Source organism: Myotis myotis, unplaced genomic scaffold (assembly GCF_014108235.1).
Source record: "Myotis myotis isolate mMyoMyo1 unplaced genomic scaffold, mMyoMyo1.p scaffold_m19_p_20, whole genome shotgun sequence".
Classification (NCBI taxonomy): domain Eukaryota; kingdom Metazoa; phylum Chordata; class Mammalia; order Chiroptera; family Vespertilionidae; genus Myotis; species Myotis myotis.
The window spans coordinates 19,843,705-19,869,785 of record NW_023416325.1 but is presented as its reverse complement, the minus strand read 5'-3'; the positions used below and the strand labels follow the sequence as shown (position 1 = coordinate 19,869,785).

General features: G+C 50.3%; 1 protein-coding gene across 1 annotated transcript in view; it reads left to right on the top strand.

Annotated features, from left to right (window-relative positions):
- The window catches only part of KSR2 (kinase suppressor of ras 2), a 269,125-nt gene that overhangs the window by 184,067 nt on the left and 58,977 nt on the right, over positions 1-26,081 (top strand). The window contains exons 6-7 of the mRNA XM_036354302.1: positions 14,357-14,426; positions 17,338-17,421. Of these exons, the coding sequence (XP_036210195.1) occupies positions 14,357-14,426; positions 17,338-17,421 (154 nt within the window). The remainder of the gene's footprint in view (positions 1-14,356; positions 14,427-17,337; positions 17,422-26,081) is intronic.

The following is a 26,081-nucleotide window of genomic DNA, read 5'->3' as shown; positions in this document are numbered from 1 at the left end:
AAAAAAAGACCGTACCCTTTTATGTAATGATGTTTACTTTGAATTTATATTAGTTCACACAAACACTCCATCCATGCTTTTGTTCCGGCCCTCCGGTCCAGTTTAAGAACCCATTGTGGTCCTCGAGTCAAAAAGTTTGCCCACCCCTGCTCTGGGAGCTGACAGTTCTGGGAACACTGACATGGCCGGTGTTAGCTGTTTTCATTATTACTCGGCAGCAGCTCAGGGAAGTTAAGGAACTTGTCCAGTTAGTGTCAAACACAGGGCAAAAACCCTGGTCTTCCTAACTCCAAACCCCATTCTTTTGATCACCTTGCTTCTTTGTTTTAAGCTCTCAGGGCCTCAGTTTCTCTATCTGTGAAATGGGAGCGATACTACACCTCCCTGACAGAGTGGCTGAGAGGACTGAATGTGAAAATTGACCTAAACTGCAAGCTTGTCCTCAGGAGGGACCCATTACAGATGAGAGTCAGGAGGAATAGATGGCGTTGCCGGTGCTAGGGTAACTGCGGGGCCCTGGACAGACAGGCAAGCGCGGGGAATGATGGGAAAGAAAGTCGTGGGCTCTGTCTTTGCACAGAAGGGCTTCATCTAGTCAGCTGTCCCAGCTGAGGTCCCACCCTGGGAGCTGGGCCTGGAGTATGGGTCAGGGCAGAGTGGGACCCCTGGGTTCCTGGGATGCCTGACTGTCCCAGGTTTCGCCAGACATGGGGAAGTGAAGCCGCCATTCAGAGCATTGGGCTGCCGGCTTGTTTTTGCTGGAGTAAGCAGGAAAAACCCTTCACCTCTCAGCGCTAAGCCAAACGCTGCTTGAGACACTGAACACATAAAGATGAGTAATTGGTAGCATCTCTTTTCCAGGAGCTCACAGTCAAGGGTGGTGGGGAGAACAGACGTGTAAGCAGAGACTCTGTATAATGAGGATGTAGCCTGGAGAGGTAAGCGCAGGATGCTACAGGAGGGACATGGCAGGGTGTCTGCCCTTGTGCATTCACGGAGGGCTTCCTGGAGGAGCCATGCCTAAGCTGGATCTTGGAAAAGATGTTGGCATGAGTTGGGCTAAGAGAAGCAGGGAGAGGGGTGCAGAATAGTTTTTAGATAGAGAGAACAGCTTCTTTGAAAGTGGGACTCAGGGAGGACTGGGCAGGGCCAGGGGCAGCAATGGCCATGAGCGATTTTAAGCCCAGGACTGGCTCTTAGTGCTGTCCTGTCGCTTTCTCAGATGCACGGGGCCTTTCTTCCTCTTTGGCCTGGGATCGGCATGTCCTTCCTCCCATGTGACCTTTCTTAGTCACTTGAGTCGATAGGATGCTATAACGGAGTCCTTGAGACAGTGATACTGAATAATACAGCACGCCCGCCCTCAGGGTCATAGTAGTAGCACCACACATATTTCCTCATTGATCATTTATCTCCCAAGCACATCTGAACCAAACCAAGGTGGATCCGTGGCCACAATGAGATTCTTCTACATTTTTCTAGATGTTAAGATTTTATTTCCTCTTTTTCATTTTCATTTTATTACCTTGTTTCATAAACGGATTCTGACATTTTAAGATGACCCCCTCCTTTTTCTAGACCCTAGCAGTAAAATTATATCGCGGGGAATTCCAGGGGCCGGGGGGGGGGGGGGGGGGAAGGGGGGGCGGAGGCTACGGGGAGAGGAGGAAAGAGAGATTTCCTGATATGCCTCATGGTTTAGAATCAGGAGTGATTGACAGTGCCACTCCCCCTCCAATCTGTGGGTGTGTCTCATGGAATTAGAGCTCACTGCCTTACTTTTCTTGTTATGCCCTCCCCCCCAGCCCCGTCATCGGACATGCATACCTGGCCTACAGTTAACATGTTGGATTCTCCTTCTCCTTTCCCCGCAAGGAAGATAATTACGCGTGTGGCACCCGGGTCTCCCATTATTGGGTTACGAGGTTAAAAATCCCCGATCCGCTCCAGTGCGTTCGGCAGTGAGCACATGATGAAATGTAACGAAGTGCCTCTGCTGTCTCTCGCTCTGCCAGCAGTGGGGAGTAATCGAGGCCCTCGGAGGGGCTCCCATAAACCTCAGTGGGGACTCCCGCGGCGGGTGGTGCCGTCCCTGTCCACACGTTTGATTTATGGGGAATGGGGACCCCAGCTCGGCAGTAAGGAGATGGTGATGGCCTTTTAAAAAGGGGAGAATGATTTGGGGAGGGGGTGTTAAATATATTCTAGTTTCCCCACCAGATCTTGAAGGTGCTTCCAAGTTGGTTTCACCATTTTAAAAATTAATTTATTTGCTTATTATTTCTTTGTTAATCTTCACCTGAGGATATTTTTTTCATTGATTTTTAGAGAGAGTGGGAGAGAGGGAGGGTGAGGGAGAGAAAAACATCAGTGTGAGAGAGACACATTGTTTGGTTGCCTCTGGCATGCATCCTGACCAGTGCTAGGGATCGAACCTGCAACCCAGGTATGTGCTCTTGACCAGGAATTGAACCTGAGACCCTTCAGTGCATGGATGACACTCTAACCATTGAACAACACCATCCAGGGCACTGGTTTCACCATTAAAAAATTTTTTTAGCCAGGCCTGGGGCCAGGAGGAAGGGGTGAATGAAGAGACTTGAATTGTGAGTCTGTGATGTCTTCCCCTCAGAGTGTCTGCACTTTCTTGCCTTCTGCCCTGCACATCAGCCCTCTGTCTGCTGGGCTACCATTTACCCGCGCCCTCACTGCTCACCTGTCTCACCCAGGCAGGCTCCCACCTGGAGACACTCCCAAGGGGGCCCTTTCTCTGTCTACCCCCTCGGCCATGACCATCTCCACCACCCCTCCCGTTGCAACATACACATCCTCAGGGTCTTCTCTCTGCCTTGATCAAGTGACAAGTGGATAATCGTATTAATTAGCCCAGACAGAAGCAGTGAGAAGAGAGAGTTAATTTTCCTTTCCCTTGTCTTCACGGCTGACATGGATTCAGCAGTGGCATGTCATCGGAGACCTTGCAGGAGACAGTGAGCGCTAGAAGAACCCGGGGTCGGGGCGAGACTGGCTGGACTGCTTGTGGTCCTCCCACACCCAGCCCCTCTCTTCTGTAACATGGCATTGAAGCAGCACCCCCCACCCCACAGGGTGCTGGGACTAGGTGAGCCGGGGGGTGACGCCAAGGGGTCCTGCACATTTGGGCTTGGAGAAGACAGGCCATTTGTCCAAGGGCTCCCACTGTGTGAGTCGCAGAAGTGAGTCTTCACCCAGGTCTTCTGGCTGCAAAGAAAAAAATGTTTTCATAATGTAGATGTATAGCAAATCATCACATGATATACTTTAAATATCTTACCACTTTATTTGCCAATTATATACCTCAATAAAGCTGAGGGGGAAAAGAAAAAGAAAAAAAATCTCTGCTAATCAGCCAAGGAAATGAGTTCCTCAGCTCTAAATCAGCGGTTGACACACTTTTTCTCTGAAGGGCCAGGTAATAATTAATTTTGGCGGTGGGGGCCCTCTTGTCTCTGTCGCAGAAGCAGTCACAGACAATATGTAAACGAGTGGGTGTGGCTATGTGCCAATCACATCTTATTTACAAAAGCAGGTGACAGGCTGGATGTGGCCTGAGGGTCACAGTTTGCCAACCACTGCTCCAAATCAGAGTCCTGGAGAGCTTTGTCATGTTCTAACTGGTGTGTTCATTCTAGAGGCAGAGTGATGATGACAGTGACAAAAGCAGTAATAACAGTATGTCAGGCACTCAGCGGAGCCCTGTTCCAATTATATTACCCCCCTTCATCCTCCCGACTTTCCTATGAGGGAGAGATTATGACCGTCTTTCTATAGGCGACAGAGTCTCAGAGGTGAACGTGCCCCAGGTGTCCTAGCTAGTAAGTGGCAGAGCCAAAGTTGGGACGTAGGTCTGCTGCAAGTCCCACGCGCCCTCTCCCACACTCCAGTGGGCAACTGGATGACCTGGAGGCCCTTCTTGTTCAGAAAGAAGGATTTGGCTCTGACTCCAAAGGAGGTCCACGCTCAAGGTCTTGCTTCTAGTTTAACCCCCCCGCCCCGTGCCGATTGGGTTGACCACAATAACTCCGTACCTGCCGGGGTCCTGCTTCTAGGTGGCCGCTCTGTTTTGCCCAATGCCAGGGGATCCTGAATTGGTCTCTCCCGGGACTAGTCCCTTCCATCAAGAGGAATCAGCACAGGCCCTGGGCTGTGTTCTTCAGTGTCTAGGGCGGCGATGGTGAACCCGTGACACGCGTGGGGTGGAAGAGGTGACACGCGAACTCATTTCTTTGGTTGATTTTTCTTTGTTAAATGGCATTTAAATATATAAAATAAATATCAAAAATATAAGTCTTGGTTTTACTATGGTTGCAAATATCAAAAAATTTCTATCTGTGACACAGCACCAGAGTTAAGTTAGGGTTTTTCAAAATGCTGACATGCCGAGCTCAAAAGGTTCGCCATCACTGGTCTAGGGCGTCAGCCCCCACACGGAAGGGTCGTGAGTTTGATTCCAGGTAATGGCTCACATACCTGGGTTGCAGGTTCCTTCTCTGGCGCATGTGGGAGGCAATCAATCTGTGTGTCTCTCCCACAGTGTTTCTCTCTCTCCCTCTCCCTCTGCACCCCTCCCTTCTACTTTCTCTAAAGTCAGTGGGAGGAAAAAGAGAGTGAGCAGCACAATCCTGTTAATCCCTAGCATCTCATTCCTGTCGTGGCACCTGGGCCCACCTCGTCTACACACTCGCCGGTGCCAGTGGTTCCCTGGACAACGGCATAGACACCACAGCCTCCGGATGAAGAAATAGGAGCTTGGGAAGCTCAGGGAGACAATGATAACCATATTCACCCAGAAACTCAGTTTGGCCTTACAGAATCATGGAGCTATAACCTTTAGAGGCACACGTCATTGAAATGCTTTTAGATCTGATCTATTTGAATTGATATTAAAGCAAATAGAGCTCTTCCCTGCTATGTGCATAATATCATGAGCAGCTTTCATCAGGACTGGTTGGCACCTTGGCTAAGTCAGTGGGGCTTTAGCTGGCGATGGGCCTGTGGCCCCCAAAGAAACTTTGAATAGTCTAAGTTTCTATTTTTTCAGGTATTTTGGGGCCCAGGAGAATCTTCCTGTGGATTTGAAAGCAGCGGCATTGTTAGGTTCTCACTCAGGCTGAGCTGGAAGCTTGGGGGCGGCGTGGAACTTCCACTTCATTTGTGGTGTTTCTGAGGATGAGCTCTGCGGCTTGATGTCTGAGCTCAAACCCCAGCTCTACCGCCTGAAATGAAGTTTCAGAGATCCAATTAAATAATACATCTGAAGCACTTAATCTGAGTCCTGCCATGCAGTAGGTGCTCACTAAATGTTAGCTGTTATTATTAACTAGAGGTCTGGTGCACAAAATTTGTGCATGGGGACGGGAGGGGGGGTCCCTCAACCTGGCCTGCACCCTCTCACAATCCAGGACCACTGGCTCCTAACCGCTCACCTGCCTGCCTGCCTGATCACCCCTAACCACTCGCCTGCCTGCCTGATCTCCTCTAACTACTCGCCTGCCTACCTCATCACCCCTAACTGCTTGCCTGCCTGCGTGATCACCCCTAACCGCCTCTGCCTCAGCCCCCGCCGCCGCTGCAGCTTTGTCTGGAAGGACAGCAGGAACGACATCCAGAAGGTCATTCGGCTGTCTGGTCTAATTAGCACATTATGCTTTTATTATTATAGATAGTATTATGTGTCCGAGGTCTTTATCTCCAGGGACACATTTAAGGATAGGGTAGCTCCTCTGTTATCCAAAACTGCTTAAAGGCTCAGAGACGTCAATCAACAGTTTCTTGTGCTCTAGGACTGCATGTTTGTGTGGTTTTTTCTTTATTTTTTCTATCACCATTTTTCCTCTTTATACCCTTTTCCACCCCCACTCCACCACACTGTTGTCCATGAGTTCTCTTTCTCCCTCTCCCTCTCTCTCTCTCTCTCTCTGTCTCTCTCTCTCTCTCTCTCCCTCTCTCTCTCCCTCTCTCTCGCTCAATCCCTCCATAGGGCTGCATGTTTTAAACAATAAATGGTGCACATGTCGCAGAAGTAGACATATTGTGGGAAGCGAATAGTGTATGTGGTGGGGAGAGAGTAGCAAGGCTTTAGCTCTATAGGAAACTGGGTTCAACTTTAAGGTCCACTAAGTCCTAGGATGGGCTTTAAGTTATCATCAGTTTCCTTAGCTGTAAACTAGGGGTACAACCTCATAGGGTTGTTGCACTAAATGAAGAAATGGCTCTAAGAGGTGTATTCCCACTTGGGATATGTACAGTAAGGCTGATCACCGCTCCCGTCCTAAGGTGTGGGGTTTTTCTGTTTGTTTTCTGTTTGTTAATTGGGAGCAGCAGGTGGGATCTTGGCAGCTCAAATGGGAAAGGGCTGGGCTGGGAGACCCCTGGCCTGATGCTGGGGGTGGAGCCTTGGAGGATGGGGGTGGGGCACTCCTGTTTTTGTCACAGCCTGGCAGGCGATTCTCCCCTCCACCGCCAGAGGGAGCTCTTAAAATTGTGAGATGACTCCCCTCCCCACCCCCAGCATCCTTGCATCCTAACTCTGTTCTAATGAACTCCAAGGTTCCCATTGACTTACAGCAAATCTCAGGGTCGTACTGTTTTATTTCCTTCATGGAATATGTCACTTTCATACTCCTCCTGTAGACTCTAAGCTCAGAAAACATCCTGTTCACTATACTCCCCAGTTCCTAAAACGCTACCTGGCACAAAATGGGTACTGTATGTGTCTCCTACAGCTGCTGTAGAGAAATTACCAAAACTCAGTGGCTCAACACAACCCAAATTTATTATCGTACAGTCCTGGAGCCCAGAAGTCCAGAATCAAGGTTGCAGGAGAGCCGGCTCCTCCTGGAGGCTCTGGGGAAGAGCCTGTTTTCTCACCTTTTCTAGTTTCTGAAGGCGGCAGCATTTTTTGGCTCTTTCCTCCTTGCCATCCTCCAGGCCAGCAATCGTCCCATCTCTTTCTCTAACGCTGACCCTTCAGCCTCCCTATTTCACTTATCATTACACGGGGCCCACCTGGATAACCTGGGGTGATTGCTCCATCTCAAGATCTGTAATCACATCTGCAAAATGTCTTTTTGTCTGTCAGGTAACAGACTTACAGGTTCCAGGGATTAGGATGTGAACACTTAGGGGCAGAAGGCATTCTGCTCAACAAAGTATTTACTGGGTAACTACATGAACAACAGAAGGAATGAACGGGCTATTCCATTGTGGACGAAAGGGGCCACATGAGAACCCGACAAGCTCAGGGAAGACCTGCATGGCGGTCTTGCAAACTCAGAGACCTAAAGTCACCACAAAGGATGATCTGAAATTAAACTTTAACTAAAAGCAGTGATGGTGGCAGTCGCCTCCTAGGCCAGTATCTTCACTGACAAGGTCAACCTTTACCTTAACTGAGCCTAGTTGTCTTTTTGCATCCAGAACAATATACCCTTGAAATATCTGGGTAACTGGTAACTTCCCTTTTTCTGGACCCCTTGGGGCACAACATAATGTGCCTGTATGCCAGGACAGAGACCACAGATTCCTTCATTGTTATCGTGTTCATCGTTCCCGCACCCACCTAAGTATGTGTCCATCATTTTACTTTTTATCTAATCCCACTTTGCTTTCTCCCGCCTCTCTAGTCTATCACCAATGGATTTCATGTACCCCACCAGGTCCCTTCCTTTGATTGCAATGTATAAATATAGATGTAGCCCGCCATTCTCTGGAGCATTATCTCAATCCATTGAGGTTCTGCTTCCCGGCAATTGTCGACAGTTTGGCTCAAATAAACTCACAAAATTCTCTACAGGTTTGAATGTTGTTATGCTACCAACATCCTCTTCCAGGGCTCACTGGCCCTTCCCTGAGCTTAAACAGGCTGGGTGCCCCTCATGTCCTCTGCCTTCCCTGAGACACAGGGAGGAGGCGTGGACAGCAGAGGTGGGTGGAACTCCCTGGATCCGGAGGGCAGTCTGGACTGGAAGCATGCAGTGCAGTTTGTTCCTGTCTGTGGTTCAAATCTTCACTCAGTCACTTATTAGCTATTGAGTCATTTATTGCTTCTAAGCCTCAGTGTTCCCGTCTATGAATGGAGATGAAATGGACTGTCATTTACTGGGCCCCGGCTATGTGACCTGAATTAAAAACTCCAATCCTGGCCTTTGCTTGCTGTGTGACCCTGGGCAAATGGCATCACTACTCGATGTCCTTAGAGGTGAAATGGGGCTAATGATAACAGCTGATAGGTTACCAGAATGCATGCACTGTCAGGTATGGGTTAAATGAGATAGTATATATATATATATACTAGAGGCCCGGTGCACAAAAATTTGTGCACTCGGGGGGAAGGGGGGGTCCCTGAGCCCGGCCTGTGCCCTCTCGCAGGCTGGGACCCTTCGGGAGATAACAACCTGCTGGCTTAGGCCTGCTCCCGGGTGGCAGAGGGCAGGCCCAATCCCTAGGTGCAGCCCCTGGTCGGGCTCAGAGCAGGGCCAATTGGGGAGTTGGGGCGCCGCCCCCTGTCATGCACAGAGCAGGGCGGATCGGGAGGTTGCGATGCCACCCTCAGTCACGCTCAGGGTAAGGCCGATTGGGGGGTTGGGGCACCGCCCCCTGTCACACTCAAGGCAGGGTCGATGGGGAGGTTGCGGCGCCACCCCCTGTCACGCACAGATCAGGGTCAATCAGGGGGTTGGGGAGCTCCCCCCTGTCACGCACAGAGTAGGGCCCATCAGGGGGTTGGTTGGGGAGCTCCCCCCTGTCACGCACAGAGTAGGGCCCATCAGGGGGGTTGGGGAGCTCCCCCCTGTCACGCACAGAGAAGGGCCCATCAGGGGGTTGAGGAGCTCCCTCCTGTCACTCACAGAGTAGGACCGATAGGGGAGTTGGGGTACCACCCCCTGTCACACACAGAGCAGGGCGGATCAGGGGGTTGGGGCGCCACCACTGTCACTCAGGGCAGGGCCTATGGGGAGGTTATGGCTCCACCCTGTCACACACAGAGCAGGGCCCGTGGGGGCGGGGGGTTGGGGCGCCGCACTCTGTCACACACAGAGCAGGGCTGATCAGGGGGTTGGGGCACTGTACCCTGTCACACACAGAGCCACAGGGCGATCAGGGGGTTGGGGAGCTCCCCCCTATCAGGCACAGAGCAGGGCTGATCAGGGGGTTGGGGTGCCTTCCCCTGTCACGAACAGAGCAGGGCGGATAGGGAGGTTGTGGCCCTGCCCCCTGTCACACACAGAGCCACAGGGCGATCAGGGGGTTTGGGTGCTGCCCCCTGTCACACTGATCCCGGTGCCGGGAGGCTTCTCGGCTCCGCTGATCCCGGTGCTGGGAGGCATATTACCCTTTTACTATATAGGATATTGGCCTGGTGCGTGGGTGGGGGCCGGCTGGTTTGCCATGAAGGGTGTCCTGGATCAGGGTGGGGGTCCCGCTTGGGTGCCTGGCCAGCCTGGGTGAGGGGATGATGGCTGTTTGCAGCTGGTCACACACCCTTCAGGGTGGGGGTCCCCACTGGGGTGCCTGGCCAGCCTGGGTGAGGGGCTGAGGGCTGTTTTCAGGCTGGCGGGTGACTGAAGCTCCCAACCACTCCTTTTTTTCTTTTATTTTTTATTCTGGGCCAGCTTTAGCTCTGGCTCCAGCTCTGAGGCCTCTGCTGCTAAAAACAGGTATCTGGTTTGTTTAGGTTCTATAATCGAGACACTGTATCAACTCCAGCTCTGAGATCCCGGCTCGCTGAAAGCAGGTTTCTGGGATTTTGTTTAGCTTCTATATTTGTTACAATGTTTCTTAAACTGCAAGCTCAGAGGCCGGCAGCGGCAGGCGGGGAACGTTGGAGTCCTCCGTCACTGAAGCAAGCAAGCCTCATGTTCGCTTCCAGCTGCCTGGCTGCCGGCCGCCATCTTGGCTGGCAGTTAATTTGCATATCACCCTGATTAGCCAATGGGAAGGGTAGCGGTCGTACGCTAATTACCATGTTTCTCTTTTATTAGATAGGATAGGCCTTATTTGGCAATAGTGCCTGTACATGGTAACACTCCACAAAAAGCATATCTATTATTTTTTATTTTCTTCTGATTGTTATTTTTTTAATAAACATGTTTTTATTGATTTTTAAAGAGAGAGGAAGGAAGAGGGATAGAGAGATAGAAACATCGGTGAGAGAGAAACATCATCAATCAGCTGGCAATCAAATACCCTGATGGGGAATGGGGAATCAAACCATTGACCTCTTGGTTCAGGGTCACTCAACCGCTGAGCCTCACTGCTGGGCTGATTGTTATTCTTATTTCTTTTCCTCCTGTTCTTTTCCCTCCTCGTCCTCTTTATTGTCACCGTTTTTACCTGGTGTCCCTGTGTTAAATGTTTTTCGATGCTTTTCCCGCGTCTGACTCTGAGTTTTCATATCAAAGCTCTACATTACATGGATGCTTTATTAATGTCAGTTTCTTCTGTCGAGGCTTCTGTTTGTCTATCTGGCTACCAGGGTGGTTTCAAAGACCAGGCTCCTGGCTTACCCCTTCTGTGCGGAGGCACTTGTGGAGGGCATTGCCAGGGGCCTGCAGGAGGGAGAAGACCCCACCTCCCCTTCAGCACGTTCCCTCTCCAGGCAGCGGGAATGAAAATGTCTAAGAAGACATGTCTGGTGTTCTCCCCCTGGGACCGAAAGCAGCAGTTCTGCCTCCGTGTCTGCACGACTTGTTATCAGAAAATTAGACTAGAAAAAGAATCTTTTGTTCAGCTATGGAGACATCTTAATAGGCGCTTTGATTGTTAAGCAGAAGTTTCTGTATCAGTTTAATTGCTGTAAATGCTGTTTGCCTTCTCTGTTATGATAAGGCCTCTATTTTCATAGATTTCCACCGCCCCACCCCCTTTCCCTTTAAACGGTTTCCCTTTGCTTTAAGGCTTGCATTGGCAAGTGTAATGAAATCGAAACGCAGAAAGTAAAGGGAGGGTCTCAGAGTTCAGCTCTTCACACCCTGTGTGATGCTGTGAGCAGGTTATTATAGCCTGAGAAGAACGCTGCTGCAGCTCGTAATGTAATGGACAGAGTTCACCCTTCAACCAGATATTGGGAGAATGAAACCAAACGACTAAACTTAATTACTTCTGCTTTTTCGAGACGGCGCTGTAATTGAGAATAACAGGATAATTAGGCTCTGAGTGGAACAGTGAGATGTGCTTATAATACAAGAGGACTTGCTGTCTGCTGACTTGAGCCTCAGGAACACCATCCAGGTCATTTGGGGTCTGAGGGTTAGAGAGATGCCTGGAGAAGCAAAAACATCTGGATCTGGGATTCTCATCCTTGGCGCCATTGACTTTGGGGGTGGTTAGTTCTGTGCTGTGGGGGGCTGTCCTATGCACTGTAGGATGCTGAGCAGCATCCCTGGCCTCTACCTCTTAGATACCAGTAGCATCCTCCCCACCCTAGCCTGACAACCAAACATGCCTCCATTCATTGCCCAATGTTCCTGGGGGCCATCAGTGCCCCTGGCTGAGAACACTGGTGTAGGGCTTTCGGAGGACTTGTGAACAATTGCAGTTACAGCTTGAGGATCTGCTAGTGCCTGGCTGTGTGACCTTCAGCAAGTCCCTGCACCTCTCTGAGCTCCTGTGTCTTCCTTTGTACAGCGGGAATAATGAGAACCCTGAGTGCAACAAGGCATAGCTTCCAGGTAGAAACTCCAACGGGTAACACGTACTGAGTGATCAATAAACTCAGGGTTTATATTATAATAATCTTAGATTCAGCAAACATGTTTTAAGCACTTATTTTGACCCCGCCCCTATGCTCTGAGGCAGTGAGGCAGAGACAAAGATGTGGTCTCTGTGCTTGCTGTGGAGGCAAACATATGCAGACTTGTGGGTACGACCTTATGCTTCGCCCTGCAGGCATTGCTAGTCAATCTCCCAGGTCTTTCCTAGCGAGCCTCAGAATCCCCTCAACACACCTTTCCCACAGCCCTGCTGATGCTCCGGGAGATGGAGCTCCCCTGTGGCACTCCCATTCTGTGGATTCCCCACAGGGCGGCGGTGTATCTGAGCTGACCCTCCTCTCCAGCACAGCTTCACCCCTTTGCCCATCCCTGGCCCCGGAGAAGACATTTTAAGGAATTAGCAGGTAGAATCCTTCCTCTCAAATCTCACTTCAGTCCCCAAAGGAGATGGCAATGGGAAGAAAGCACGCTTGCGTGTTCTCTCTCTCTCTCTCTCTCTCTCTCTCTCTCTCTCTCTCTCTCTCAAATGTTTTTCTTTTTTGTCTTTTTTGTTTGCTTGTTTGTTTCTCAGAAACTAAACAAGCAGTAAAATGGGCTTATAAGAGGGGTGACATTTAGTTTTTAGTTAAACTAGAGGGATTCCACTGGCAGTGATTCTGAGAGAGTGATCTGTCAGCTGCATCCCTCTTGTGTTTTCCCTGCCCTTTGGGGCTTGGAGAATCATTAGCTTTCTGAGAAAGGGTCCCAGGGCAGAACTGGGGTTTCTGGAAACAGCTTTCAGATGGCTGCCGCCAGTGTCATGAGACCAAAGAGAGGGTTTGAATGGGCTGGGGGTTAAATGCTCCCTGATCAGTTCAGACAAGCCCGGCTCCCCCGTGAGCACACAAGTCCATTACAATTGCTGTGAAAAATGAGGCGTGCATTTGCAGCTCGGAAAAGAGGGAGCTGGCCCCATCCATCCGGCCTGAGAAATGAGAGCTGGCGTGTGGGTCAGCCTCTGGCTTCTCCTCGCCCTGGCTGGTGGAGCTTTCACAGGCAGCACTAGTTCATTTCTGCTGTTGCTTCACACCTCTCAGCGCCTTCAAGGTCTGTGAGGAGCCGGGAAGTGGAGGGAAGGTGGGGGCTGGGGCTCAGGCTGCAGAAAAAGTCCCAGAACTCAGTCAGTGGAGGTCACTGGGATTTAGTCTAAGATAAAAAAGAAAAGACCAGATGGGGACAGGAATCCAGTCTGAAGTCTGTGTGATGTATTGTTTCCCCCTCATTCCCATCGATCCATCCACCCACCTAGCAATTCATTCACCCACCTACCCATTTGTCCATCTATCCAGTCATCTGTCTATCCACCTACCTATCCAACCATTCATCCACCCACCTGTCCAAACATCCATCCATCCATCCATCCATCCATCCATGCATCCATCCATCCATCCATCCATCCACCCACCCATTCACTCACTTACCTACCTACCACTTCATTTACCTATCCATCCATCCACCCATCCACTCACTCACCTAGCACTTAATCCACCTACCTACCCATCTTGCCTATCATCTGTCCAGCCACCCACCTCTCCAACCATTCATCCATCTATCTGTCCATTCATCCACCCACCCACCTACCAGTCCATCTACCTATCCACCCATCCACATACCCACTCATCCACCTAGCATTTTACCATCTACCCATCTATCTATCCACTCATCTGTTCATCCATCCACCTATTCAACCATTCACCTACCCACATGTTCGTTCGTCCATCCATCCATCCATCCATCCACACACCCACCAACCAGTCCATCGACCTATCTATCTAGCCATCCATCCACCTGTTCATCAACCAGTCCATCCCTTTATTCTAGAATGAGTTTAGATGGTTCATGGACATATTTTAAATAGTTACCTACAATATATAGAAAGTGATACTAGTTTTCCATATAGACTTTGATTTTAAGATAAATGTATTTAAACAAACAAAAAGAGTCAACTTAAAATAGGAAACAAATAATTCTATGGGTTATACAGGGTCGTGACCAAAATTAGGAGGGTGGTACTTGCGTGACTGGCATTTGGAATCTACCGTTTTAGAACTTTGCCTGCAAGGGCACATGCCTAGAGCCCTCAAGCCTGGCTTCCCAGTGACTGTGCTGCTTCCGAGGTGTATGACCTTGAGCAACTGACTTCCTCTCTCCAGGCCGCAGCTGCCTCACCGTCAAGGTGGGGATGCTAACAAGCCCCCGTCTTTGGGATTGTTCACGGCGTACTGAACTGAGGCACGTGTGGGCACACACCCAGCACACACTAAGCACTCTGTAAATGCAAGTGATGCTTAATCTTATTGTTTGCACACTGGCTTCCTTTAAGGCACTCTCTGGCTGCCCTGCCCGGGGACCTTGCATGGGTTAAGATAAACAGGCTAAACCAGCGTTCTGCTCGGCTTTGGTTTAACAAGTGATGTGGTCATTGTCCTTCCTGAGGGCGGTGAGCCTCCCTCTTACTCGGTTTGGCTGGAGCCCACACCAGCCTCTAATCCTCTGTGTAATGGGCCCACACCAGGCTCTGGCCTCTGTGTAACCGGCTGTCCTCCTCTCTTCTCTCCCCGCAGACACACTGTCAGTACCGCGCTGGTCCCCGCAGATCTCTCGCAGAGACCTTAGCAACTCCATCAAGCACAGGTAGGCTGGATTCCTACCTCCAGGCATGGTGAGGGCTGGGCACTGTGACCCCCGTGGTGGGGAGAGGCTGGGCAGATGTGTCACTCCAGCTGCTATGTCACCATGCTGCTCTCGCATGGGCCAGGCTAAACCTCAGCGTGACAGCCGGGGACTGAGATGTCTGCGTCTTACTAACCTGGCCCATGTGAAATTAGCACATAATGGTTAAAAGCCAGGGCTTTGGAGTTTGAGTGACCTGTGTTCCAATCCCAGATAGTAAAGCAGCAGTTCTCAACCTGTGGGTCACGACCCCTTTGGGGGTCGAACAACCCTTTCACAGGGGTTGCCTAAGACCATCGGAAAACACATATATAATTACATATTGTTTTTGTGATTAAATCACTATGCTTTAATTATGTTCAATGTGTAACAATGAAAATACATCCTGCATATCAGATATTTACATTACGATTCATAACAGTAGCAAAATTACAGTTATAAAGTAGCAACGAAAATAATTTTATGGTTGGGGGTCACCACAACATGAGGAACTGTATTAAAGGGTCGCGGCATTAGGAAGGTTGAGAACCACTGTAGTAAAGCTTTTCAGCCTTGAGGAAGTTACTTAACCTCTCTGAGGCACAATTTTCTCATCAGATAATTCTGCCTACCCACAGGGTGGTCATGAGGATTAAATGAGATACTATATTAAAGTGCTAAGCAAAGGCCCTGGCATATAATAACCACTTAATAACTGGTATCCTTGTCAAAACAAATGCTTTACATCCTAGTTTTGGGTCAGAAGACTCAGGAATGGATGGTCACTTCTTCTGAGGTGTCAGTCAGTGCAGAGCTGCAGCCACGCTGGGTACATGGGGCCACCTCTCCAGGGACACACCTGCCCTTTCAGGAGGGAGATTTGTAACTACTAGTCATCCCTTATAAGAAGTTCTTTACTTTCCACAGTTTAGCTCATTATCCTCACAGTCTCCTCACAAACACTGTGGGGTAAATGGCAAAAGTGTGGTCATGTCCATTTGACAGATTGGAAAGCTGAGGCCCTGGACGATTCAGTGATGGATCTACAAGCCAGCTGACCTCAGCACTTTGTGTTCTTTGAACATGCTGCTGAGAGGTTTCTTTGCACCAAGGACTCCGTGAATGGGCTGAGGGACTGGTTCACTCATTCATGGATTCTGTCCACTCGTATTTGTAGAGAATTTCTGTGCCTTGGCTGCAGCACTGAGAGAGATGTAGACCCGCGTCCTTAAGGATCTCATGGTCTAGTGGAGGGTTAGACAGCAAACAGACCAGGACAGTAGGGAGAGATTAGGGCTGTGGGTGTGGAGGGCAGTACGCTGTCCTGGAAAGGCATCTCATCAACAGTTCTTGAAGGAAATACGTTGATGGGACACTTGTGAAGTCTCAAATGAGAAAGTGGCGGAGGAAGTAGTGCGAAACGTGTGATGGACACATCAGTGGTCCGGTAGCGAGATGCAGAGAGGGGCATCACGGGGGCCTGCTGTTTGTTTCTTTCCTCTGCACTGCCCCTGGCTCAGCTCCACCCCTGGACTGGCCTCACCCCTGGCTAAGCAACACCCAGACTCAGTTCTCACCCCTGGACTGGCCTCACCCCTGGCTAAGCAACACCCCTGACTCAGCTCTTGCCCCTGGACTGGCCTCACCCCTGGCTAAGGAACACCCCCTAACTTGGTTCTCCCCCTGGATTGACCTCACCCCTGGCTAAGCAACACCCCCTGACCCAGTTCTCCCCCCTGGACTGTCCTCACCCCTGGCTAAGCAACACCCCCTGACCCAGTTCTCCCCCATGGATTGACCTCACCCCTGGCTAAGGAACACCCCCTGACCCAGTTCTCCCCCCTGGATTGACCTCACCCCTGGCTAAGGAACACCCCCTGACCCAGTTCTCCCCCCTGGATTGACCTCACCCCTGGCTAAGCAATACCCCCTGACCCAGTTCTCCCCCCTGGATTGACCTCACCCTCTGGCTGAGCAACACCCCCTGACTCAGTTCTTGCCCCAGATTGAACTCACCCCTGGCTAAGCAACACCCCCTGACCCAGTTCTCCCCCCTGGATTGGCCTCACCCCTGGCTAAGCAATACCCCTGACTCGGTTCTCCCCCTGGATTGGCCATGTTCTTGGCTCTGTTCCACTCCCTGGCTCAGCGCCTGCTGTCTCTTGGAGAAGAAAGTACCCGGGCCCCCATGGGCTGGAAATGGAGGAATGCACCTCCATTCCTGCTGGTTCGTCGCTGTATGTCAGAGGCCTCTAAGCTGCCTTGGTTGCAGCAAGTGGTGGTGGTTGGGGAGGGAGAGGAGCTGATGTTCTGAAAGGCTTTCTTTTTAGGGGACTCTCCTACAGTTTGTGGTCTTGGCTTGTTGGGGCGTGGTCCCCTCTGGAAGCTTCCCAGGTGACATGGCGAGCAGCGATGGGGAATGGCTTAGCTGGACTTTCCGGAGGCCTTGTCTTGCTTTGGAGGCTCCAAGGACAGTTCCAGCCCCTTCCATAACTCTGCCCTAGAACTGAACTGGCACATACATAGTAGGACATCAGGCAATATTTGTTGAATGACTGATTGACTGTTTAGGAATGATCAGGTAATACAGTCACAACCCAATTAATTGAGGGCTCACTATCTGTCAGGGGCTGTGTGAAAGCCCTGACACTTTTCATGACTGTGTTTAATCCTCCCGATGACCTATGAGGTAGGTACTGTTATTATCCCACTTTACAGATGAGGAAACTGAGGCTCCAGGGGTTTAAGCAAGTTGATTAAGTCACACCTTGGAAGAAGCGGGACTGGAATCAGATGCCAGCCTGGAGGTCTTACCTTTAAGGGGTTCATCCTGATAGAGACAGGTCAGTCGCCATCACCCTAACCTTGACCATTTTCTGTCTCTTTTCCACAGGTTTTCCACCAAGTACTGGATGTCTCAGACGTGCACAGTTTGTGGGAAAGGGATGCTTTTTGGCCTCAAGTGTAAAAATTGCAAGTAAGTGGCTGTACCTGGAAGCGTCTTCTCACGGTGCCTGGTGTCAGCTAGCGCTTCATCGGGCCCTGAAATGGCTGGTGGGAGTGGTTTTTTGACTTTCAGTTGAGTTGCTTGTTCCGTTTTTCGAAAATCGATGTTAAATGAACCTGTATATTTGGGGAAGAGCTCAAGGGGAGCAGTTCTGAAGGAGAGCCCAAGCTGATGGGCGGTGTTGGAAATGAACGCATAGTGCTGCCTGCTGAGGCACGGGGCACCTTGCGTCTTCATAGCATCCAAGATAAGGGTTGGCAAACTTTTTCCAGAGCTGATCAGATAGTAAATATTCTAGGCTTTGCGTCTAGGCCATAGTGTCTCTGTTTCAACTATTGGCTCTGCCATGTAGCTCAAAGGCAGCCAGAGACAATACCCAAATGAGCATGACACATTTATATATTTCCATAGAACCTTATTTGCATAAATATTCTGCCAGCTGGCCTGTGCCCCCTTGGCTGTAGTTTGCCAATCCCCGAGTTAGACTTTGTGAAATCTTTTTCTTCTTTATTGTTTCTCCTCTGAGCTGGAGGGTGGGGCGGGGGAGGTGTGTGGTGATGATTCTCCCCATTTTGTAGATGTGAAAACTGAGTCTTGGCAAGAATAAATCTCCTGCCTGAAGTCACACAGCCAGGAAGTGGCAGTCAGGACTTAAACCCTGGCCCCTAACTTTTTTTGTGGCATCATGTTGGTCCCCAGTTCTCCTCCCACCCCACGTCCACACATACGTTCCAGGTCATGGCTGGCCAAAGGTGGGGAGGCTGTAGAAAAACTATGGTGGCCAATGTGGGCTCTTGAGTCAGACTAAGATGGGTTTACATTCGGCTCTCTTGCTTTCTAGCGATGTAATCTTGGGCAAGTCACCTCACATTTCTGTTCCTAGTGTTCTCATCTACATGACAGGAGTAATCATCACACCTGCCTGCTGTGGCAATGAGCATTCAAGAAATCAGCACTAACGACACAGCCTGGTGCGGGGGCAGGCTCAGACTCCTGTCCTCCGTCACAGGTCACACATGCCTCTCTGCCTGGCCTCCCTCTCTCCTTCTGTAAACGTGTATCAAGTACCCACTCTGGTCCAATGACTGTAAAATAGTCAATAATGTTCAGCTATAGCAAAGAGTTACAGATGAATGTACGTCTGACTGCTGCCTGGCGCCACTTAGATTAAAAGATGGCAGGAGACTGCCTGACTGGCATCGCTCAGTGGTTGAGTGTGGACCTATGAATAAGGAGGTCATGGTTCAATTCCCTGTCAGGGCACATGCCCGGGTTGCAGGCTCCATCCCCAGTAGGAGATGTGCAGGAGGCAGCCGATCAGTGATTCTCTCTCATCATTGATGTTTCTATCTCTCTCCCTCTCCCTTCCTCCCTGAAATCAGAAAGACTGTGTGTGTGTGTATGTATGTGTGTGTATGTGTGTGTGTGTGTGTATAAATTAAAATAAAAAAGATGGCAGGAAACCTTCTTCCTCTGTAGCCTTGTCTGTCCCACACTCTCATTGGGGCCCCTGCAGGCCCCACCCCCAGCCCTGCCGGTGATGGAGGTGGGCCAGCACAGGGACCAGGGCTCCCTCTTCCTGCCAGCCTGCAGGTCTCACCCGAGTGATGAGGGGAAGGCTCCCTTCCCCTGTGGGAAGGATTAGGTAGCTCCAGCCCCTAAGGAGCCTGTAGCTCCATGGACACAGGGAAGATAGACAGGACAGTAATTACCAAGCATTTGTGTTGGGAGGCCCCCTGCCCACCTCGGTCCTCCACAGACCCAGGCTCTCAGGTGAGCCCCGAAGATGGCGGCCCCTGGTCTTTCCCAAGAGGCACAAGGCCAGGCCTGGGGTCCAACCGGAAAGCTGTCTGATTTCCCCCGAACACCAGCTGCTCCTGGGCTGTGCGCAGTCACACCGTGTTCTGTGGGGGACAAGGCAGCTTTCACAGCCTCACAGCTGCGGTGTGGAGGCTTTGAAGGCAGGTAATTAGGTGACAGGGACACAGCCAGGAGTCGGCCAGGCTGAGGCTTCCTGAGCCGTTTAATTTTCGGCACTGGATGCAGAACTCAGAGGCGTCCTGTGCTTCTGTCCTCTGTTCTGGAAGTAATGAGCAAAGGCTTGGAGCCTGCCAAGGGTTGGGGTGGGGGGGACTGGAGGAAGTATGAGGATCTGGGGGAGGGCTGGCTGCTAGAAGCACAGACTTTGGAAGCAGCCAGGACCAAGTTTGAGTCCCAGCTCCATCGCCCAACTCCCTGTATGAGCCTGAGCAAGACATGTGCCATCTGGGAGCTTAGTTTCCTTATCTGTAAAGTGGGTGCACTAGGAGCACCCACCGCAGGACTGGTGGGAGGAGTCAGTGACATGTCCTTGCCCCCAGGTTACAAGGTTCTATTACAGAACTTTCTCCTCACTCACCTTGTGCAAAAGTGACTCCTGGTGTGAACACGGCAGAATTCAAGCCACGCCATGCTCCGCTGTGCCGTGGGCACCAGTTTGCTGAGCCCCTAGAAAACCTGCCACAGTGGGAAGCAGACATGTCGCTGCTGCGGGGCCGGCATGCTCGGGAATTCTGACATGTCCCTGTGTAACTGCAGCAGGGTGAGCGCGCCTCCAGGTTGGAGTGGTGAGCCCGCACCACAGGTCTCGCCAGTTAAATTTGCATGTATTCTTCTGTGAATAAAACCCTCTGCTTTTGCATTAAGAACAGCGAGGATGGACGGTCATTGGTATTTGTTTTCAAAGGTAGCGACATTTTGGTCACACTTATGGGCAAGGTAGAGGGGTTGGATGAGGGACAGAGACAGGTAGCACACAGACCCCACTGTCCAGGAGTTTAGGGGAGACAGCTGTTGAGAAATGAATTTCAGTGAAACAGACGTGCACGATAAAGACAGTGACGGGGAATTTCAGAGAGGTGGCACCAAGACTTGGGGGGGGGGGCAGCTTCTTAGAAAAAATGGGCAGAACCATTTGTTCATTTACTCATGAGATTTTTATAATTTTTTAAATCTGAAATAATAAGGTAACATGCTCAGCCTAGTACTTGGCCCATGATAAGACCTTAATAAACAAAAGTGAATACATTAGTTTGGGGTACCCCTCCACCCAGGAAGTCAGGAGACTCCGGAGTGTCTCACCCCCTTCCCTCCTGCTCCTGCGTCACGCCCACTTCCTCCGGAATTATCATCAGCTGTCTTGTTGGCGTTCTGAATAGAGAGATTAATGAACTAATAGGAAATTATGCTCAGAAAGCAATTTGCAGTTATCTAAATCGAGGCGTTTTCATCAAATAGGTTCATGAGCGCGGAGTGGAGTTCCATTCTAAGTGGTCGGATGTCAGCACAATCCGAGTATTGTCTGGTAACTGTGGGTTCAGCTGGCTGGAGTTTGCCTTTGCAAGAAGGTGCTGATGGCGTCCCCAGCCCTCGGTCATGTTATCTGCCTCTTCCTCTGTGCGCAGCTGAGGCCTGGGGCCTCTCCCCCATCTGCATCTCAGGGTGGCATTTAGGTGGCTGCACTCTAGAAAGCAAGAGTTGGAACAAGGTGCTTTTTTTTCTGCATGTGCTGGGGTGTGGGAGGGAGGGGGTGTCTCCTAAAACCTCCATAACTCACTTGTAGGAATACCCTTCTCAGGCTCTGCCTCTAGGGGAGCCTAACTCGGTAAGACAGCACCAGAGTCCAGAGTCGGCAGCCAGAGAGAGCTGGGTTCAGGTTCTGGCTCTGCCGCCTCCCAGCTGGGCGACTCTGGAAAAGCTTCTAAACCTCTCTGATGGAAAACGAGGCTCATGCATACATTCATTCAAGGTGATAAGACATGTACTGGTAGAAACCTGGGTAGAAACCAAGTCACATTAATGACTTGGGAATTCCTTCAATCAGAATCTTTAAGTTGTTCAGCATTTTCTTCATTGCAGAAATGGATTTTCTATTAACGTAAAGTATAAACAGCAAGAACCATTATCACCTCTGTGGGTTGAAGCAAGGTCAGTGGTCTGGAAAATCTAGCTGATTTCCTACTTCTCCATAGTTCTCATTCTCTGTTTTTCTTTGGGGATTTTCTGAACCAGCCACCATAGGAGACAAATGGAAGGGTTTATATCCGTGTTTCTCAATTGGGCACCGTTGCCATTTGGGGCCAGGCAATTCTTTGTCTAGGGATCTCTTGTGGATGTTTCAAAGAATTGCTGGCCTTCACCCACTAGATGCCAGTGGCCCCCCAACTCTACCCTCAGTTGTGACAACCAAAAATGTCTCCAGACATTGCTAATGTTCCTGGGGTGGGGGAGGAAGGCAGCAAAATTGCCCTTGATGGGCAAGCACTGCTTATATAGTAAATCACTCATTCCCTAGCCCTGGGACTGTGGTATGCATTGTTCCATTTCAGAGTGCTAGCATTATAGTGCTATTTCTTTCTTTTTATTTTCTTTTTTTAAAAGATCTTGTGCTTTTTAAACACATATATATATCTTTATAGGTTTCAGAGAGGAAGGGAGAGATAAAGAGAGAGAGAAATATCAATGATGAGAGAGAATCATTGATCAGCTGCCTCCTGCACGCTCCCACTGGGGATCAAGCCCACAACCCGGGCATGTGCGCTGACCAGGAATCAAACTGTGACCTCCTGGTTTATACGTCGACACTCAACCACTGAGCAACACTGGCCAGGCTACAGTGCTGTTTCTAAAATAATCAACAGGTTATACAGCAATCAAACATCCTGGTTTGTCTGGGTTGACCCCTGCAAGTCCCATGTCCCAGGTTGGCTGGAGGCAGGTCCATGCTAATGGAAAGATCTCATGTTCCCACCAAGGTCACTGCCCACCTCATAAGCATCTCCCCAGCAAGGTAGAGAGTGGCATTTGGAACCCGAGTTAACCAGCGCTGGATTTTCCATTTGTCCCAGTGGGGTCTTAATGCCTTAACCCCCCTCTTCTCCTGCCTGCAGTAGCCTGGCTGGACACGCTCTCATTTCTCTCCCTGCAAGCTGTCACTTTTACTAATTTTTGTTTAAATCAGCCATGTAGCCCTTTATCCAGTTTTGCTCTGTTAATGGACCTTTTCCCTTGGATTTCATGTGTTTGTTGGTTCCCTTCGTGCCCTGTATACCCCCTTAGCCTGTGTTCTTGCTTCAAATACGGTGTTTTGTCTGTGATGAGATAGAAGTGTGAAGTGGGCCATGGTTGGTTAGAGCCACTGGGTGCACTAATTTCCTCAGCTGTTGGAAAGCTGGGGCGATGATGAGCACCGATGCTGCAGCTGCTGCGAATTTCCTGGAAGCTTCAGGTACTTGTACGACAGGCAGGACATTGGCAGGATATAATTATGAGCGTGTGTTTCAGAGATCCCCAGCTTGAAGCCTGAACTTACTTTTCCATTAATGGAAACACTTCAGTTTTTGCCATAATCAGAGTGGGAATTCATGGTCCCTTATCTGCATTTTTACCTATTATAGGCAAAAATGTGGGTCTAATTACAGTTGTGTGAGGGATGATTATAACTTTACTGGGGGCTGAGGTGGGGGTTGAATGTGATGGTGATGGTGGTGGTGGTGATGATAGTGATGATGGTAGTGGTGGTGGTGGTGATGGTGATGGTGGTGGTGATGGTGATGATGGTGATGGTGGTAGTGAAGATGGTGGTCATGGTGGCGGTGGTGGTGGTGATGATGGTCATGATGATGATGGTGATAGTGATGATAATATTATATATTGAAGATTTATTAAGTGCCATACATTTTGCTAAAAACATTATTTCATTTAATCCTTGCAACAACCATGGAAGATAAGGTCTGTTGTTATCCCCATTTTACAGATGAGGAAACAGAGACCTTTAGGATTAAATAACTGACCCAAATTCTCATGGTGGGTGGATCTGCTCCTCAAACTTACATACAGTCCTTCTGAATCAAGAACCTGGACTCCTAGCCACTCACATGAGCTAAGGGCTGGCCACACAGAAGGGCGGCAACAAATGCTCCCCCACTCTGCTCCTCCTTGAACAAAATAATCAAAACGGAATGTGAGACTGATCTCAGCCTGACCCTGGACCAGAGCTATTTGTCTTTTTCTCATTCCTCCTGCCACTCTCTCCCATCAGCCTTTCTTGAATTGAAAGATGACAAATGGGTCTTCGTGTTCTGAGAAACACCTCCAGGTCCTGGGAGCTGTGACACCCCTGTGGCCATGGGCTCCTCTCTCGGGGAAGCTGGGGGGTGAGGAGGGTTGGAGGCATCCCCAGCAGCTAATTAAACCCGCAGTTTCGGTACATATCCTCCCAGGGAGAGAACAGTGCTGGGGTTTCCTGAGAATTTTTCATTCAGCCCTGGGGCCTGTGGTCTGATTTATATGTCACAGTCCCCAGCACCTTTCTCATTCTGTCATCGGGGGTTTCTTTGTACGAGTTGTAGGCCAGAGAGTTCAACCCACTGCGTTGTCAGCAGTGAGGGAAGGGGTGTTTTGATTTCCTCCACTGAGGACATACGGAGATGTTTCTGGAAGCATTTGGCTCAAAGAAGACACCATAGGGGAGCCAGACTGAGACAACTGCTGGGTCAGGCAATTCAATGAAACAAAGCCCCAGGCAAAGGGGGTCCTGATTGGGTTTCCTGATTCCGCAGGAAGTGCAAAGGAGCACTGAGCGCAGGGACTAGGAAAAGGGGGTAGGAGAGGCGGGGAGGGGACCCTGGTGCCCTTTGATGATAAATGTACTGCCAGAGGGGCCTTTCCAAAATGCTTACCCAGCCTCCACCTTCCTGCTTAAAATCCTTCCGTGGTTCCCCTTGCTCTCAGAATAAAGACCCACTCTCCTGCCCCATCCCTTGCTCACCTCTCCTTCTTCCCTCCCCGTGCCTCCCTCTTCATGCCCAGAGGGAAGGAGAGCTCATATCATCCCTGCAGGGAAAAGCAAGGAAGGAAGCTGCCAGGTGGGGGAGGAGAGAGGGCTGGAAGGGAATGCAGAGAGGGACTTTTTTGCATTTCACCAACTTCAAGGGAAATGATGTATAAGGAACACATACCATTTTTCAAAAACAAATTTTGATAGAGACTGTCAGTGCTCCCACGTCAGTAGCGTTGGACCCGTTTTCCATCTGTCAATCCTTCCTTGTTCTTCCCTCCTCTCTCTCCATCTCTCTGATACTGATCCAGTGTGTTATGCACCAGCCACCAGACCAGGCACCGAGGGGGGCAGTGGGAAAGGGAGCTGCAAGATGAGGAAGATCCAGATGCTGCCCTCCAGATAAATTCACGTATTTAATTTTCAGACGGAGAGGGCATGTCATTTAGCCTGCAGCTCCTTTGGGGAATGAGATGTTCCGCGTAGGCAACTTTTCTGGACAACTGAAGCTTATCCTATTAGCTTTGAAAGTTAAAAAAAAAAAAAAGGGAATGATTTTCAATGAAAGTTTTAAATCAAGTTTCCCTGATGGATGTGGGCATCCTGTGGGTGCTCGGTGTGCTTCAGCCCTGAAAGCAGAAACACTGCCTATTGGCTGCCTGAGTGGGTACTGACCTGGGCATTTTCTCATGGGATCCTCGTCACAGTTTGCATGAGGACCCTGGACCCCAGCGAAGCAGACGGATGTCCCCTTGGTCTGGGAAGGGTGGAACCTCAGGTCAGGCTTAGGTCTGGAACCACATACAGCCGTTCCCATGCCTGGCAGTGGCCCAGAGCCGCCCTCCTGAATCCCGGTGCTCCTCTGGGCCAGGCCTGGTGCACACGTTTGTCCCTGGTCATCAGCTGTGCGCTCCCCAGCCCCCCTTTCCCTCCTTGTGGGACAGAGCACCTGAGAAGGAAATTCACCATCAAGGACTGTGGGCTAAAGAGACACACGGGAGTGTGGCCAGAGGGCTTGGTTCTGGTGTGAGGGCTCTGGGACTGACCTCCCTGGTGTTCTGATTTCTGCCTCTTGTAATAATCATCGTGTCTTGGTTGGCCTCCCATGTTTCCACAGACTTTGAGGCAAGGACTCCAGGGCAGATGGTTGGTTTATTGGAGAGAAGATCCCAGCCCACACCAGCAGGGGAGTCGGGGAGAGACAGGGAAGGCAAAGCAACCAGCACAAGTGCCTCAAAGGGCAGTTATGGGCAACTTGGTCCAGCCCCACCTTGACACACCCCTGAGTTGTCCTACCGAAGAGAGAGGAGACTGAGAGATTCATCACCCAGCTCCCCATCGTGCTGTTTCAGGCTTCCTGCGTTTTAGCCAGCCCACCTTTCCAGCCAGAGAAGGTTGTCTGCGGAGGGTCTTAGGGGCTGGCTGTACCAATTAGTAATAATGACAATAACCACCATAGTAAGAAGGACAGCACCTGCTGCTGCAAGTATCTGTCCAAGCACCTGATTCGTGTCATATTATTAATCCTCATGCAGCCCCGTGAGGCAGGTGCTATGATTGTCCCCACTTCACAGGTAAGGAAACTGAGGCTCAGAGCCGGTCAGCCACTTGCCCAAGTTGTCACAGCCAGGAAGTAGGGGTGTAGGGATTTGAAGCCAGATTTATTCTGTATACTGTCCTGACCTCATTTCCCCCCTTTTGGGGGTGGGGGTGGGGGATGGTTTATTCTGTAAGAGTCAGGTTCCCAGACATCTCTCACCTGGGAGGGAGATTGTGCCCCTCTTACATGGTGGTTCTTAAACTCTGGAATACA